Source organism: Dermacentor andersoni, chromosome 4, assembly GCF_023375885.2.
Source record: "Dermacentor andersoni chromosome 4, qqDerAnde1_hic_scaffold, whole genome shotgun sequence".
Classification (NCBI taxonomy): domain Eukaryota; kingdom Metazoa; phylum Arthropoda; class Arachnida; order Ixodida; family Ixodidae; genus Dermacentor; species Dermacentor andersoni.
This window is the reverse complement of record NC_092817.1, coordinates 5,762,992-5,778,422: the sequence shown is the minus strand read 5'-3', so window position 1 is coordinate 5,778,422 and position 15,431 is coordinate 5,762,992. Positions and strand designations below refer to the sequence as shown.

At 47.4% G+C, this 15,431-nt stretch overlaps 1 protein-coding gene across 1 annotated transcript in view; it reads left to right on the top strand.

Moving 5' to 3' along the window:
* The first annotated feature begins 1,525 nt into the window (after positions 1 to 1,525).
* LOC126536037 (sushi, von Willebrand factor type A, EGF and pentraxin domain-containing protein 1-like) overlaps positions 1,526 to 15,431 on the top strand; it is a 279,450-nt gene continuing 265,544 nt past the window's right edge. The window contains exons 1-3 of the mRNA XM_072287493.1: positions 1,526 to 1,579; positions 1,937 to 2,123; positions 7,507 to 7,671. Coding sequence (XP_072143594.1) covers positions 1,526 to 1,579; positions 1,937 to 2,123; positions 7,507 to 7,671 — 406 coding nt within the window. The remainder of the gene's footprint in view (positions 1,580 to 1,936; positions 2,124 to 7,506; positions 7,672 to 15,431) is intronic.

Below are 15,431 nucleotides of genomic sequence, written 5' to 3'. Positions count from 1 at the left end.
GTATCTTTATGGCTACTCTGCGTAAATATTGCTGTTGTTTAAATTGCTCCTTATCACTTATAAATCTGCCAATCATGTATGCATTTGCACTGTTATAACGATTAAATGTCCTAACTTTGCAAATTACGCTTTTTTGTCCAGATAGAAGGCATTACACTTTTCGCATGACGGTGCTGGGGTCACGAAAATGAATACCCATTGCGACGCGGGTAGAAATCGTTCACGTGGCGACAATCACATGAAATTTACTCGATCATTAGCCTAGAGCGTTTCGATGGCCTGCGATTGCGCCGCTACTTGGTGCAGCCGCGAGGGGCGGACGAGAGAGAAATTCACCGCGCCTGGTACGCACGCTGCCCTTCAGGAGCCCTCACTATACGTGGCCTTTCCATAGCGACTTCACGACACAAATCAATTGCTATGCGGGTTCTCCTTTTACGTACGAAAGTACCGATAGCTGCTGTCGCCGTGGCAGCTTGCGCAAGAGTGATAATGTGTTGCGCTCGCCGCAACGTATGCGGGCAGCACTATGTGCTTCGGATTGAATGTAGACGCAGGAGCCCCTTGTCATCCATGCTTGTTTTGAGCTTGTTCTTTATTGAAACCTATGTTGTTTTGTATGTTGTATGCGTGATTCCAAAGAATATATGCACTGTTCGCTTTACTACGTTGAGTGCTTGTAGCTTCTACCGTACGGGGGTATGAGCCATTGCATTTGTGGGTATGAGCCATATGACAATAGTTTTCTGATGATGATACGCTACGAATAAATCCCGGAATCCTAGTTATAGACAGCTTCTGTGGAAAAGAGTTGGCCCCGGTGCCTTAGGTACAAGGGCCTACAATGCTCGAGGTCAAAGAAAGGTAGCAAGCAGTGCAGCTCTGGAATCTAGATTTTGAATAGGTGGATTGGCTTTTCTGACAGTCGAAAAAGACGAAAGAGGACAGTGGCAGAACTTTGGGGCTGACGGCTCTGTACCCCTTACTGTACAGCGTATAACTTATGTGAGTATTCTACATGAGTCTCCCTACCACCTAACGCAGCAATAGTCTCGATATTTGTCGCCGTTCGAAAGCTTTTTGCAGACTTTCAGAAGTATCCGCGCGACGTCACCGCAGCCGTCCATCTTTGGGAGTGCCTCGGTATCGATCGTTACTATGCCGTCACGCTGACGACGTACAGAGGAAATACGCGGCACTGCAGTCCTCTCTGAACATCCCTCTAGAAAACAGTGCTCGAAGTAATCATGCCGCCAGGATGCAAGCACGATGTGCGAGTATACCACTGTCTTAGGAGATGGTCGCTGTGATACACGCTTATGATTGTCAATGACACTTGGCGAAGCTCACCGCACGGCATACACCGTTGTTCACAAAGAATCATCCTTGCTTGGCAGCGCCGTGATCTACGCGGGAAGGGAGATAAATACCAAGAAAGAGCGTAGATTTCAGCGCTCTTCCTGTAAGTTCTCTCACTTGCTATGTAGATCGTCGCGCTGCTAACCAAAAACCCAACATTACCAACATGCCCATTCAGCCACCCTTGCAAATCACAAAGCAGTTGCACCGGCTGAGAGCTGTGGGTGAGAGATCTTTATTTGATAAAAATTGGTTGGCCGATCTTTCATATGAATCGGTCATATCGCGAAAGTGAGACATGTATTCTAAGAAGCGGTCTGCTTCGATGCGCATTCAGAAACACAAGTCCACAATTGTGCGCAGCCACTTATTAATCACAGTTTCGCTCGAATGGTGAAGCGACAGCGATAGGAGGCACACGAGGCCTGCGCTGCTGCGCCGCGTAAGGTTAAGTGCACATAATATGGCTCTGGCTACCACTGCCACTCTTTCAATGCCTGCGCAAAACAGCAGCTTTTCATTCATGGAGGTTCTCTTCTTTCCTTTCAGTATAATCGTTCTTATATCGGACGGGCAGGCGAACAGCGGCTCCGAGCCAAACTACGTTGCCAGGGACCTCAAGTCCCAGGGCATCACAATATTTGCAGTGGGAGTCGCAGGTATCAACAAAGACGAGCTCGAAGCGGTCGCGACGTCCCAGGAGCACATCTACATGCTCCGCAACTTTGCGTACATCAAGCAAGTGAACGACGACCTTCGAACAGGTACGAGAAGCGGGCTATACTTCGCCAACCTTAACTTTCTGCCCGCGAAACGTTATTTAGTTCTTCTTGTTGCTACATATTAACAAAACGTTCGTTTTAATGCGTAAGCATTCTCTGGCGAGTACGCAGCCCCATCACCCGAAAAGTGTAATGCCTTGTATCTACACAAAGTGCGTAATTTACAATGTTGTGACATTTGATCGCTGTTAGAAAATAAATGTAGATGATTGGCGGCTTTTAAGCGAGAAGGAACAATTTAAACAAAAAATTATAAACACGGAATCCCCATAACGATACATAGGGCTCCTTAAAATATGGATAGGGAAGCTCGTAGTAGGGGGGGGGGGGGGGGGGGGGCAACTGAAATTTGGGGCTGGATCCATTTCATATTTAGGGTTGGATGAACTTGAAATTTGGATGTGGATCTCCTGAAATTTGAGGGTTTTCCAATTTAAAATTTGGGGTAGGACCAGCTTAAATTTGGATATGGGCCAACTTAAGTTTGCAAGTGGCGCAACTTGAAAATTTGGCTTGGGGCAACTTGAAATTTGCAAGTGGGCCAACGTAAATTTGGGGGTGGGCCAACATGAATTGAGGGGCTGGGCCAACTTGAACGGTTGGACCAACCTAAATGTGAGGCTGGGTGAACTTGAAATTTGGGAGTGGGCGAACTGAAATTTGGGGGTATGCTTACGCATACTTAGACAACTCCGGTGGGGTCTCTGCGTTCTTTTCTTGCATAACGTAATTGTTAAAGTTATAGCAAAATAGTTGGCGATTTGGTTTGACTCATTTGATAGTGTCTTTGTCAATGACTGCATTCTTCTCGTATTTTATGAGGCGTTTCAAGGAGTCTCTAGCACCATTTGACGACTCGGCAGTATCAAAGATACATCTATCTTAGATATTATATAAAGATACTCTTTGCGTAGCTTGAATTTGTAGCACAATACATTTGACTGGACGCGTATGAGTATGTGTATTTTCGACACGTGATACGAGGTATCGTGTACCTTAAGGTGGAAGATACACGCATACAAAATTAATTGGAAGCGAGTCACAACGCAAGAAATAGACGGCAATAAAATTTATTCTAAGAGAGACACTTTGATGGCGAACTCATTTGAATGCGATTAACATTGGCTGCCTACTTCAGGCGCTTTGAGCCTATCTATCTATCTATCTATCTATCTATCTATCTATCTATCTATCTATCTATCTATCTATCTATCTATCTATCTATCTATCTATCTATCCATCCATCTATCCATCCATCTATCCATCCATCTATCCATCCATCCATCCATTCATCCATCCATTCATCTATCCATCTATCTATCTATCTATCTATCTATCTATCTATCTATCTATCTATCTATCTATCTATCTATCTATCTATCTATCTATCTATCTATCCATCCATCCATCCATTCATCTATCCATCTATCTATCTATCTATCTATCTATCTATCTATCTATCTATCTATCTATCTATCTATCCATCTATCCATCCATCCATCCATTCATCTATCCATCTATCTATCTATCTATCTATCTATCTATCTATCTATCTATCTATCTATCTATCTATCTATCTATCTATCTATCTATCTATCTATCGTCATTCCAACTTTGTGATCTGACTTTCGTCATTCCGTGGTCGTCTCAGCTTCTACGCCTACCTACTAGCAGAAGTTCTGTAATAGCTTGAAGCATGTGGTTGTGGCGGTGATGCCGACGTGGCCTTTTTATCACCGTCATTGTAGCTTTCTCATATGACTGCAGTCACGCCGTCGCCACGCTGTCCTCGTCGTGCAGTCGCCAGTCTTCATGCATTTATCACACCGCCGTCGTGATGCCGTCGTGGCTGCTCCAGCATCGCCACTTCGTCATCCAACTCTCACCATGCCGTCGTCGGCATGCATGCTCCGTTATTCAATCGCCGTCACGCCATTGTCGTGATGAACTCGTGTCCATTGTATTGTCTTCGTACCGCTCTTATGACGTCGTCATAATTGCGCCGTCGTCATGTAGTCGGCGTTACGCGTTCGTTGCCGCACCATCGTCGTTATACCGTCGAAGCCGTTCCATCGTCGTCATTCTAACTTCCCGGGCAACACAACAGGGATACACAACGTTTCTTTTCCAACGTTTATCCTATACAAAAACGTCCAACAGAAGACGCAGAATAGCTTATACTCTAGAAAATGTCGTATGTCTAGTCTAATTTTCGGCTTGAATGTATTTTATGGACGGCTTAAATCTGTTACCCCATAGCCGTAACGCTATTGTCATCACGCCATCGTCGCCATCCCATTGTCCTTATACCGTTGTCACTATATCGTCGTCATGCAGCCGTCACGGTGCATTCGTTGTCACACCATCGTGGTGCCGTCGCGGTCGTTCCATCGACGTCGTCTTAACTGCATCTCTCGTCATGCCGTCGTCATGAGGCCGCCGAAAAGCGCAGGGAGCTGTTCCTGTGACCCAGCACGAGCCGCGGCAACGAGTCGCAACCGCGTGTAGCTTGAACGCCGTTGCTAGGCGTCCTTGTTGTTGCTGCCCGTCCAACTCCTACCCACGATGGCCAAGAAATGGCTTCGAGATTATTCCAAGTCACAACCACAAATACACTTTCAGGGATGCTACAGTCTATACATGTTGCAATGAAAACAATATTAGTCGGAATAATTATAATAAATAGTTCAACAGCAGACTAAAAATGAAGATACACATTTAAGAGGGCATTCAGTTGCACTCCGTCGGAAATTCCTTTACCTCGGAGCAAACATGCCTTGTCGTCAAATCCCGAAGTCCAAGCGGTATGCTAAACCTTGTTTTCGCTGACGAAGCTTCGTGCTTCGGGTGAAACTGCCTTTCTTTTTTTTTTCAGAATAAAAATTGGTTGAAAATGTAACTGAGGCCCTAGACCATGATGCAATGACGTCTGCGCAAGTGAACAAGAGCATATTGCAGATGAATCTTGAATAAAAAAATGGATCGGCAGGAGACATAGGAAGTCTTCAGTGTGGCAGAATGCACAATGGGATGCGAATTTCAAATACCTCTCAATTGGGACAGACAAGAAGTTCGGGCGAACAGATATAGTAAACATAGCGCCTATTCTACATAACACTACCGCCAGTAAATTGCGATTCCGTTAACTTCAGAATGAAGAACAAAGAAGGCCGTTTTGCTTGACTTGAGTCTGATGTCACTTGCTTTAGACCAGTGATGCAGAATCTGTAATTCCTGGTTAACTTTGTCGATTACAGCTTTCCTCTTCACAACCTTTATGGAGTAGATTATATAGCATCAGCTGCATAGTTCAGGTCGAGTGTGATGTAACTGCGACAGCACGTAATCAATATACAGTAAGAAGAGCGTACGTCTAAGAACAATGTCCTAACTTATAACATTACCTCCAGACCACACAATTTCGACACTAACTCTCGAGAAGGGCGTTCCATGGAAGGGACGACGAGGCCGTCATCCCTACACTTAAGGAGGGTGACCATCGCCGCCCTAGGGAGACGACGCGTTCTTTTAACGCGACAGCGTTAAGGAGCTCGTGTCGCAGAAAAGCCGGTATCGTCGGTGTCGGCGTCGGCGGCGTTTTGTGCTCGTGATTCGAGCCCCGCGGGATGCGCGGCACGACGATGGCACACAGTGGTGCGTCGTCATGAAGAGGACGTAATAAGTGCCATAAAGAGGACGCAATAGGTGCCATAAAGATATAATTTAGCTTTAACAATATCCCGATGCTCTGAATCAAGTGGCATTTTCGAAAGTCTGCTATAGAACTTAACGACAAAAAACTCGCAGTATCGCCTGAAAGGTGAAGCATCGATTGCGCTAGCAAATTAGCAGACATCCATGCGAAGTAAGAATAGTACTTTGACCAGCCGTATCAACCTGTAAACATTCGCATGCTAACTAAATCAACAAGCATGGTGTAACACACGCACAAGCAAATATCAATACATCTGACTCGACGACCGCGGAAACTCGCTGTGAGAACGCTGGCGTGAGGAAACGCGGCAGCAGCAGTGAGCGAAGTGACATTCGTGCTGTCCAACACATCAGCGAAAAGTGAGCGCCAAGAACACACAGCACGCACAAAGCTACGAGCCGCCTATGCACCTAGACTACACTTTAACCCCAACACACATCGCCTTCAAGATACGGCCGCGCGACCGCTTGCATCCGCCACATACGCAGTTGCAGCTGGAGCGCCGCCCCTCCCCCTCCTTCCCTCGGTGCCTCCCGGCGTTGAGTGGCTCGAGCCGTGGACTCGAGGGAATACGGCGCGCTCCGCATTCGGCCTGTAGCGCGGGCGGCACCGTCGGCCGTTCTCTTCCGCGCCTTCGCTCGCACACAGAGCGCACGCCGGCGGTGTTGTCGCCCCGGGAATTTATACGGAACCTCGCGACGACGCCGCCGGTAAGAATGCGCTTGGAGTATCCATATAATTGCTATCGCAATAAAATAAATACTGCGGGTTTTCACGTGCCAAAAGCAGGATCTGATTATAATGCACGCCGTACATTGCAAACTCCGGAATCATTTCGAGTTCCTCGGGTTCTTTGGCTGCACCCAATGCACGGTATAAGGGATGAAAACCACTGCTTCGAATAACCCAGCATAAATAAATTTCCGTGTAAGGTCTTCGAACATTGATTATGAGGTACTAGGGGCAACCCCTTGGGTGAAGCCAAATTGGTGACGTAAAAGAATGCCTAATTTTAATGCGATTAGCATTTTCAGCTTACTAGTCTCCCTTTGTGTGCTGCTTTGTAACCACTATAGCGTGACTCTTTGAAAAAATACAGCATATCTTGGGATTCGTTAAGATCACGGTTCCGTCAGCATAAAGTAAGGACGATGTTTTACCAATTACATCACGTGTGCGCGCCTAGAAATCTCACGTAACACACTTTCACTCGAGCAAGTCAGCGCGTTGAGACGCAACAGGCACGTGAGTGGTGTCGCACGACTACATTTAGGTTGAGAAAGCACTCTTTTAGCTGACAATGCAAATTAATGTTTTGCGCGTGACAAAAGAGTCTATGCAATTGCGCCTTGGCCCGAATTCCACAGTCCCAGCTGGAAAATACTGCAGCTGCGGTTGGAAGGTCGCGAAATTTTCATAGTGCAGCTGCACATGCTGTGGATTAATGCGCCACAATTGTGCCGCATACACGTATTGCTGCGATTCACATCAGGCTTCCTCCACTGCCAATTGTAAATCACGGTGACTTGAGTGAAACGACTTGTCGCTACGTTGTTTCAATGTTAATTGCATTACCATAGACAGACATCGTGTTCTACCGCGATTCGGTGAATGTTCACCTGACTGTTGTACGCTGCTATCACTCGGCAGACATCCGTGAGAGCCAGTGGGACGCTGTCGCCGTCCAGGAGTGCCTCCGCGAGAGCGGCCAGTGCGACTCCAACGCCATCTGTGCGTGCGGTGCCCAAGGAGGAACCCACCGCTGCGTCTGCAAGCCGGGCTACGAAGGAGCTGGCACACTGGGCAACTGCCAGCGTGAGTAGCGACGCGTGCGAATTCTCCGAGCTTCGAGCAATACTCACGACGCATAACTTTGTTTAGGCTAGCAAGGCAATTCTTCAAGGCTTGATATCATGGGTTTGTCAGCAGCGAGGAATATTGAAAGGCAGAATCTCCCTTGTAATACGAGGCATTCTTGCCGAGTTTAACCTGCTTTTCTATAACGAAAGATCTCGACAACTGCCTGACCCTTTTCTCAACTGGGTCGATCTAGAATAGAGCGCAGACTAAATGCGTGGGCCGTTCCCATGAGCATGAGCCGCTGGGTTTATCTCTCTCTCCCTCTCTCTGTATATATATATATATATATATATATATATATATATATATATATATATATATATATATTCCAACTGACAAATGTGATATTGACATTCCAACTGATCTAGGTGATGCGAAGCAAGCAAATCGCATCACCTATATGTCAGTTGGAATCGAGTCCGCTTTCGTTTATTGATTCTTGCGTCTGAACCGCAGAAAACCTCACGGGTTTCGAAGTATGTCCGCAATTGAGGCCATTTCTATTACAGCGAAGCTGTTAGTGCGTCTATAGGCGTTCGAATAGGTTATATGTCTGATTTCACTTTGTACCGAGAGAACTACATCATTTAAGCAGAACATTTTGTTGAGCTAGTTGGTGCATGTTACTGAAGGACTAAAGCGCCAAACAGACGACACATGGACGAGCGCTTGTCCGTGTCTCTTTTTGTATCGTTTGTTTGGCGCTTTTGTACTTCAGTTACATCATTAAACGTTATATTTAAAGTAAATTACGGCCACGGTAAAGACAATATTCAGGCTTATTTCAGACTGAGTCGGTTAATTAGGTGCTAAATTAATATTAGTACACTCTAATTTTCCTCCTGTTTAGAAGCTTACACGAAACACAAAGCTTCTCTGCTGCTCTGCGAAAAACAAAAAGAAAAGGCTTCATTTATTTTATATTTCGAAAAAAAGTCGCCTAAGGTCTGGAGTAGATGTCGATGAAGTCGATAGCGTGTGTTCCAGCTAACGCTTGGCAAGCTAGCAAAAAAGGACCAGCTCGCACTTCGTCGCGCGAGGTTTGAAACAGCGAAGCTGGTCGATTAGGGCCACCTCGTTCAAACGCGGTAGTCCCGCTGGCTTGGGAGGATACTTGAAGCCGTTTTTCACGCTAAAATGCAGCACCTTCCCGCGTAAGACCGTTTCTTGACAGGCCCTAAACAGCCGCATCTCGTCGTGGTCGCAGGCCTCCCGGAAGATGTCTCGCAGCACATACATGCCTTGTGCACGTTTCTCGACAGACTGAACCGTGTTGGGCGTCGACAGGTTCCAGTCAAACCACAGTCGATCGCACACTCGGTTGGAATGTCCAAACTCCTACCACAGGAACTCACGTTGAAACCGAGCGTTGTCACCCCCGGTTGAAGCGCGAGCTCGGCATCGCTCGTACTCGGTCTCCCGCACTGCAGGGTCTTCATGTAATCGTCGTTGCTTCGCAGCGATCCTGGCTCTCTCTCCACTGGCGTATTCTGGGTCTTCGCGTAGTCACCATCTCTTGCCTTCGCCCTCTCTGGCCAAGTTGGTCGGATTGGGCCGTCGTTGCCGTTGTTTCTCCCACATCGCAGCAAGTCTAGCTTCGCGATGCGCAGATTCTTCTTCTGCAGTACAAGCTTCCCTAGGCCGCCCCATGGCGTTAACTGACCGAGCCCCAGGGCTGAATCTCCATATGGCTGCCATTGGCTGTTTTTAAGCAGACGCTCTTTCGACGCTAGCGACAAGGTCCCCTTCAGTTGCAGCCCTAGCTGGAGGGCGATGCTTTAGCTATATGGCGGCGCACACGATTGTTTACGTTGTCATGGCAACCTGAACAGCAGCCGTGCGGCGCATGCTCACTCTAGCGGTCTTTGTTTTTCTTTTTTGTTTTCATTATGACGAACCGCCCCGCTCCCTCTCCACTCTTCCCCACGCTCCGCGCACCTTCACTTTTGCTTTCTTTTTGCTTGTCACTTCCAACACAACAGATCTTTCGCCTAGTTTTATTGACTTCCGTTTCCGAAAACAAATATTTTCGCCTAACTTGGTATGATACACGCTCACAAAGTGAACAAAATTGAAAAATGCATGACATGTACATGACTACTAAACAACTCAAAAGTTCGCAGACAGTGAAATAACAAAAAATAATAATAATAAAACTCGAGTAAACGCGAAGGCCGCTTTATGTACACACATATAACAGATTTTTACATAATACCCCAAAGACCAAAGTGTAGAAGAGCGTCTGATATGCGCACCGAGAGCTTCTGATATAATCACGGAGATATTGCACAAAACTGGACTACGTGCATGACATAGTCATGGCAACTAAAGAGAAGGAAAATTCACTGGTTTAATGGCAAGAGCAATGGCTTGCCAAATACCTAAAAAAAGAATAAAATGCTAAGATTGTTTTATTGACAGCCATACCAAGAAAAAACACAAGAACTTACTTATAAACCTGTACAGAAGTATATGAAATGCGTAACATATTCATTACTACTGATCAAAATGAAAAGACATGGCAGAACAAAAATAACATCGCATTAAAAACGGAAATACACATTATCACATTATATTGCACTTCACCACAAATCTAGTAACGGTGGAAAGGGGGAGCAGAAGGTAGTTAGCTTTCGCAGCAGCACATGCGAAACATTGACAGAAAGGCTTATTCTTCAATGAAAGACCACGTGAATTAAGCCACCAACACGACTTTTCTTTCACTACGAATGCAATGCTTAGCAGTAAAATTACGTCACTTAAGGCACTAAGTCGTACCTACTGGGCACTCCTTTGTGTAATGAACACGAACTGCAAAAATCTGCATATAGGACACTTGCAATGCTCATACTTTCCAGAAAAATAAAGTGTATCATGCCTACACATGAAGGTTGTTCGCGCGGTTTTCCCATCGGCAATTACTGAGATAATACATAAACACGAACAGTAATTTTTCAGCTGTTAGTACGCTTGTTGAACGGTGACACACAGAAAAAGTACTGAGGGTGTAATGGAAAGCTGGGCGAGTCAGTGAGCTTGCAAACTGAGACTTGGCACAGAAAAGCAAGCCATTGACCAGGTAACAATGAGGAGGAACCTCTGTTTGTCAGCTTTCTCTACCCGTAAGAGGGACGTGTAGCACAATCAAGGCGCAACGACGTCCGGAGACCCATGGAGCACACACATGCAGAGGGCCGTGTTCGTGTACATGCGTCTTCTATGTCCTTGGGTCTGCGCGCTTACCTGTTGTCTTTAGGCACCCGGAAGAACCTTGCAGGGCTTGTTTTCGAGGTATTCGTGCACCACTGCACGATTCGCACGAGCGGTGCGAGTCCCGAAACGGCTGAAACATCATGGAGCACAAGCAAACAGCTAGCTAGGGCCACGAAACTCACGAAACTGCCGACGCCGGTCAATGCACAGCAGCGCAGGCTTCCCGGTAACAGCAGATAACGAAACATGAAACTTGATGCAGCGCGCTATGCTGGCGCTGGGCCGGCGGGCGCGCGCGAAGGCAGTCGAAAGTGAGGGAGTTACGTGAGAGGGCAAGGGGATAGGAGATGAGAGGAGGGGCGAAAGGGTCAGCCTCCTCGTGCGCCGATCTAAGAGGCCATGCAAGAGAAGAGGAGTTGCTTTCCCGCCCTCCCGATGGATGGCACCAATTACCTCTGCCGCGGAAGCGGCGGAGTTTCCGAGGCCGGACCGAGCGCCGTCGAGCACACGCTTTCATATCCTCTCCAAGGGCAAGCGCATACGCATTCCTAACCGTTTTCGCGGCGCTTGCGCAGATCTCGGCGCGGCGGCGAAACCGGCTGCGCGCAGTGTCTCCGTCGGTGGGCATCGGTGGAGTTTTGTGACACGCGGTCCATCTTACCCCGAGCAAGCACAGCTTCACTGTTAAAAAAGACGGTGCAAGATACGAACACAACCGCTGTCTTCGGTCGTCGGATGCCCGCCGACCGAACACCACAGGTTACAAAATTTTATCTTGTGCCATGATATTAAATCGTTATTTTTTTTCTTTCAAAAGCTTGGGTAACGTTAGGTGATATATGTCTCGGTTTCTAAGCAGTTTGCCTCTTCAAAGTACCATTCGGATGGTTAATTTAGTCCACAAGAATTCAGTAGTGCAAGTTCGTTCATTCATGCAGCACAGCGAAGTTCGAGACTCACTAATGGCTAGATGGTGAGCGTAGCTGAGTTTTATTGAAACGAACAGCAGTATGACGACTATCGCTGAACATGTCATCTTACAGCGGCCTCGTTATTACACTGCAGGAAAAATGGCCAATGTGTTCAGTGGTGTCAGAAAACAATGCACTTTGAATATTCTTTTTTTATAACAAAAAGCAGATTAAATGAGCTACGAAAACGCTGGAAGCGTATGGTGGCGAACAGGTTGATTCGTGAGGAAAATTGAGGCAGAAATCGTCTATGTTGATTGTAAATCTAAGCGAATGGCTTAGGCGGACCACGGTAACCAATTGGTCACACTAGACATACTTCCGAAGAATACTGCAGCCGTCAGTAACGCTAATGGTTGGGAACAGTGCTGCCCAAGCACGTATTGAAACGTGCGCCACCCAAGCCTGTCCTCCACCGAGCTTTCGAAGAACGGAGATGCTGCTGGGCTGAGAAAGCATGCGCTTTGGTGCATAGCGGGAACTGCAAGAACAGATGAAAGAGGCCAAGCCCAGCACGCTCCAGGCGCGACTGCTGCTGAGGAAAACAGAAAATACTACTCCAAAGACACGAGGTCATTGGCGCCGTGACCGCCAGAAAGGAACCGTTTACGACAGTACACTGTTCACACCCTCAAAGGAGTTTTCTTGTCGCACTGGCAACACCCTTACCGTTAGGGCCTTATAAAAATTTTTAGAGGACGACAACGGCGCTCTAACTAGACGTGCAATGAAAGAAGGCGTAGTTGAAAAATATGTAATCATTCAGACAGCATCGGGTGCACATAAATATCCGACAGCAGAGTCTCTCCCTGTGAAATTGCACTGTCGGATATTTCTGCGTGCCCAAGGCTCTCAGAATGATTACATAGTTTTCAACTACGCATTTTGCTATCACACGCCTGGTGTTCAGGCTGCTACCAGTTGTTACGAGCTGGTGCTAGTTGTTACGGGATGGCGTTTCGGCAACCTTCAGTATATAGCGTCTGCTTGGAGCTCGAACCAGATTGACCAGATGGTCCGGCAGAGAGGACGAGATCATATCGAAACAATAACCGAAGTTTAATACGTTGTTACGGGTGAGCAGTGCGCTTCAAGACAAAAAGTAAAAAACGCTCAGCGTGCGTGTTCCTGCATGCATGAGCGGAGATGTGTCCGTGGCGTCTCACTGGCCTTATTATGCCCAACGTCATCAGGGCAACCGCTTTCTCTCTTGCTTCCTGGTAGAGGGCCTTCTCAGCACACTGGTCAGTTCACACTGGGGAATAACCCTACTCACTGGTGTAGAGGTGGGGAGCGTAGGTAACGTCGGGTCAACACACTATGCAACCCACACACAGGAATTCGGATCGAAACAACTCCCTGGCGTAGAGAGGGTGAACGTAGGTCAAAGGAGAGTAGGACATGGCGCATAATCCCGTCGTACACACCCGATTGAGAACTCTTTTCATATTGACAAGCGTGACGATCAGGCACGTCGTGTCTCAGGCGCTTGGCATTCATTTCCATCATCGCTGCACACTCTGAACCGTAACAGACTGTCCCGCCACCGAAGGAGGTTCTGATGGGCAGGGGACTACATCCGCTGGCCAGAAAGATGATGCAGGTCGGTGCTCGTTGTCGGTTGCCGCACAGCTCTCTGAAACACGAAACACTGTGGGCGTTTTCGCACGTCGCTCGACGTCTCAATCCGAGTCTATATGGATGCCTCAGAAGGGTCCGCAACAGTATTTAGTTCATAGCACGCGTTGGCAGGACTACACCGAGACTCAGGCGCTCAATCAACCAGCGCGAGAATAACTCTCGCTGAGCTCCGCCTGGTTAATTTCCCACTCAAAAGTGGCAGTATTGAAGAACTTAAAGCAGCACTAAATACATACATGAACTCGTTATATGCTTCACAAGACATGACTCAACCCAAATGCTTAAGTCGAAATAAGACCCTTCCGTCAGGAAAAGAAGGCACGAGTTTTGGGAACGTTAGAGGCGGATCCTTGATCTATGCGCTTCGATTCAAACTATCGGCATTGCCATTGAGAGTCCCCTTTTCATAGTGTATCTGGAAAAAAAAAATTTTCTATAAAGCGAGCGCAGGAGACGGCCATTTTCGGAAGACGTTGTGTGCGACCATTTGAAAGGACAATGATTCGCTTCGATGACGAACCTCGAGCCCCCAGATAGCAAGACAATTTTCGAACATACCGTACGGGACATACGCATTCTTAGTGGCGCTGTACGCCTGTTCTTGACTAGTGAGTTTCAGAGTTGCGTAAAAGATGGGGCATTACTCCTCGCTGTCTTCCTTTTGGCGCAGTACGTTCGCATCGCATTAAACCCCAAATCTCCTCGTATAGTCCGGCGATCTTACAATGGGCAGACTCGTCCACGCGCTCTTCAGGGCGTCGAAAGAGGATTCCATTATTTCGTCAGAGGACACTCTGTCGCTCAGTTTTTCGAACAGCAGCAGTTAGAGCGCTAGCTAGTTCAGAATACCTAGGCATGTACCGCTGATAGTACCCAGCGACCCCTAAGAAAGATCGTATGTCGGTCTTTGTGTGCGGCTGCGGGAAAGCTCGTATCGCAGCGACCTTTAGCTCATAGGGACGGTGGCAGCCTTGTCCGATTACGTGACCGAGACAGATAACTTCCGCTTGCGCCATTTGGCATTTTGGTACCTTGACGGTTAAGCCAGCTTCCCGCAAGGGGGCCAACACTGCCCTCAGATGTTGCATATGCTTCAACCAGGATGCAGCATATATCGTGACATCATCTAAGTAAGGCAAGACGAACTCTTACTGCCCCTTCAACACCTTGTCGAGAAGGCCTAAAAACAGTACGGTGTATTTTTCAGACCAAAGCTTGGGACCTTAGGGGGGAACGTTCCCAACGGAGATACGAAAGCGGAATACCTGCTAGCCAGCTCTGTGAGTGGAACCTGCCAGTAGCCTCGAGCTGGATCCAGCGTAGAAATGAATAGGGCGCTACTAACTTTCTCGATGCAGTCTTCGAGGTTTGGTATAGGATAAATCTCATCTTGAGTGATCGCGTTTAGCCTGCGGTAATCTATGCAAGGACGCGGATGCTTGCCCGACAACTCGAGTAAGATCAAAGGCGAGGTCTAATCGCTTTCGCAACGCTCCATCACACCTAGAGTGAACATTTTTTCCACCTCCGCATCCGTAATCTCACGTTGGCGTGGTGACACTCGGTAAGTCTTTGAACGTACCGGCTCCGAAGAAGTGAGCTCGATGTCGTGTGTAAGAACCAATATCCTTCTTGGCCTATATACAGATAAGTCCAGAAACCCCTGCAGGATTTCCTGCAACTCCGTCATTTGTTGATGCTCCAGCTGCGCTTTAGAGACTACAGTAGTTCCCTAATTAGTTATTCTGTAGCCTCTCCGTTAGTGACTGACACAAGCACCGGAACCTCTACCGGAATCTCATCGGGAACGTTTACCCTCATGCATACAACTGCTTCCTGTTCACTGTAAGGCTTCAGCAGATTGCAGTGATAAACATAGTGTATCTTTCA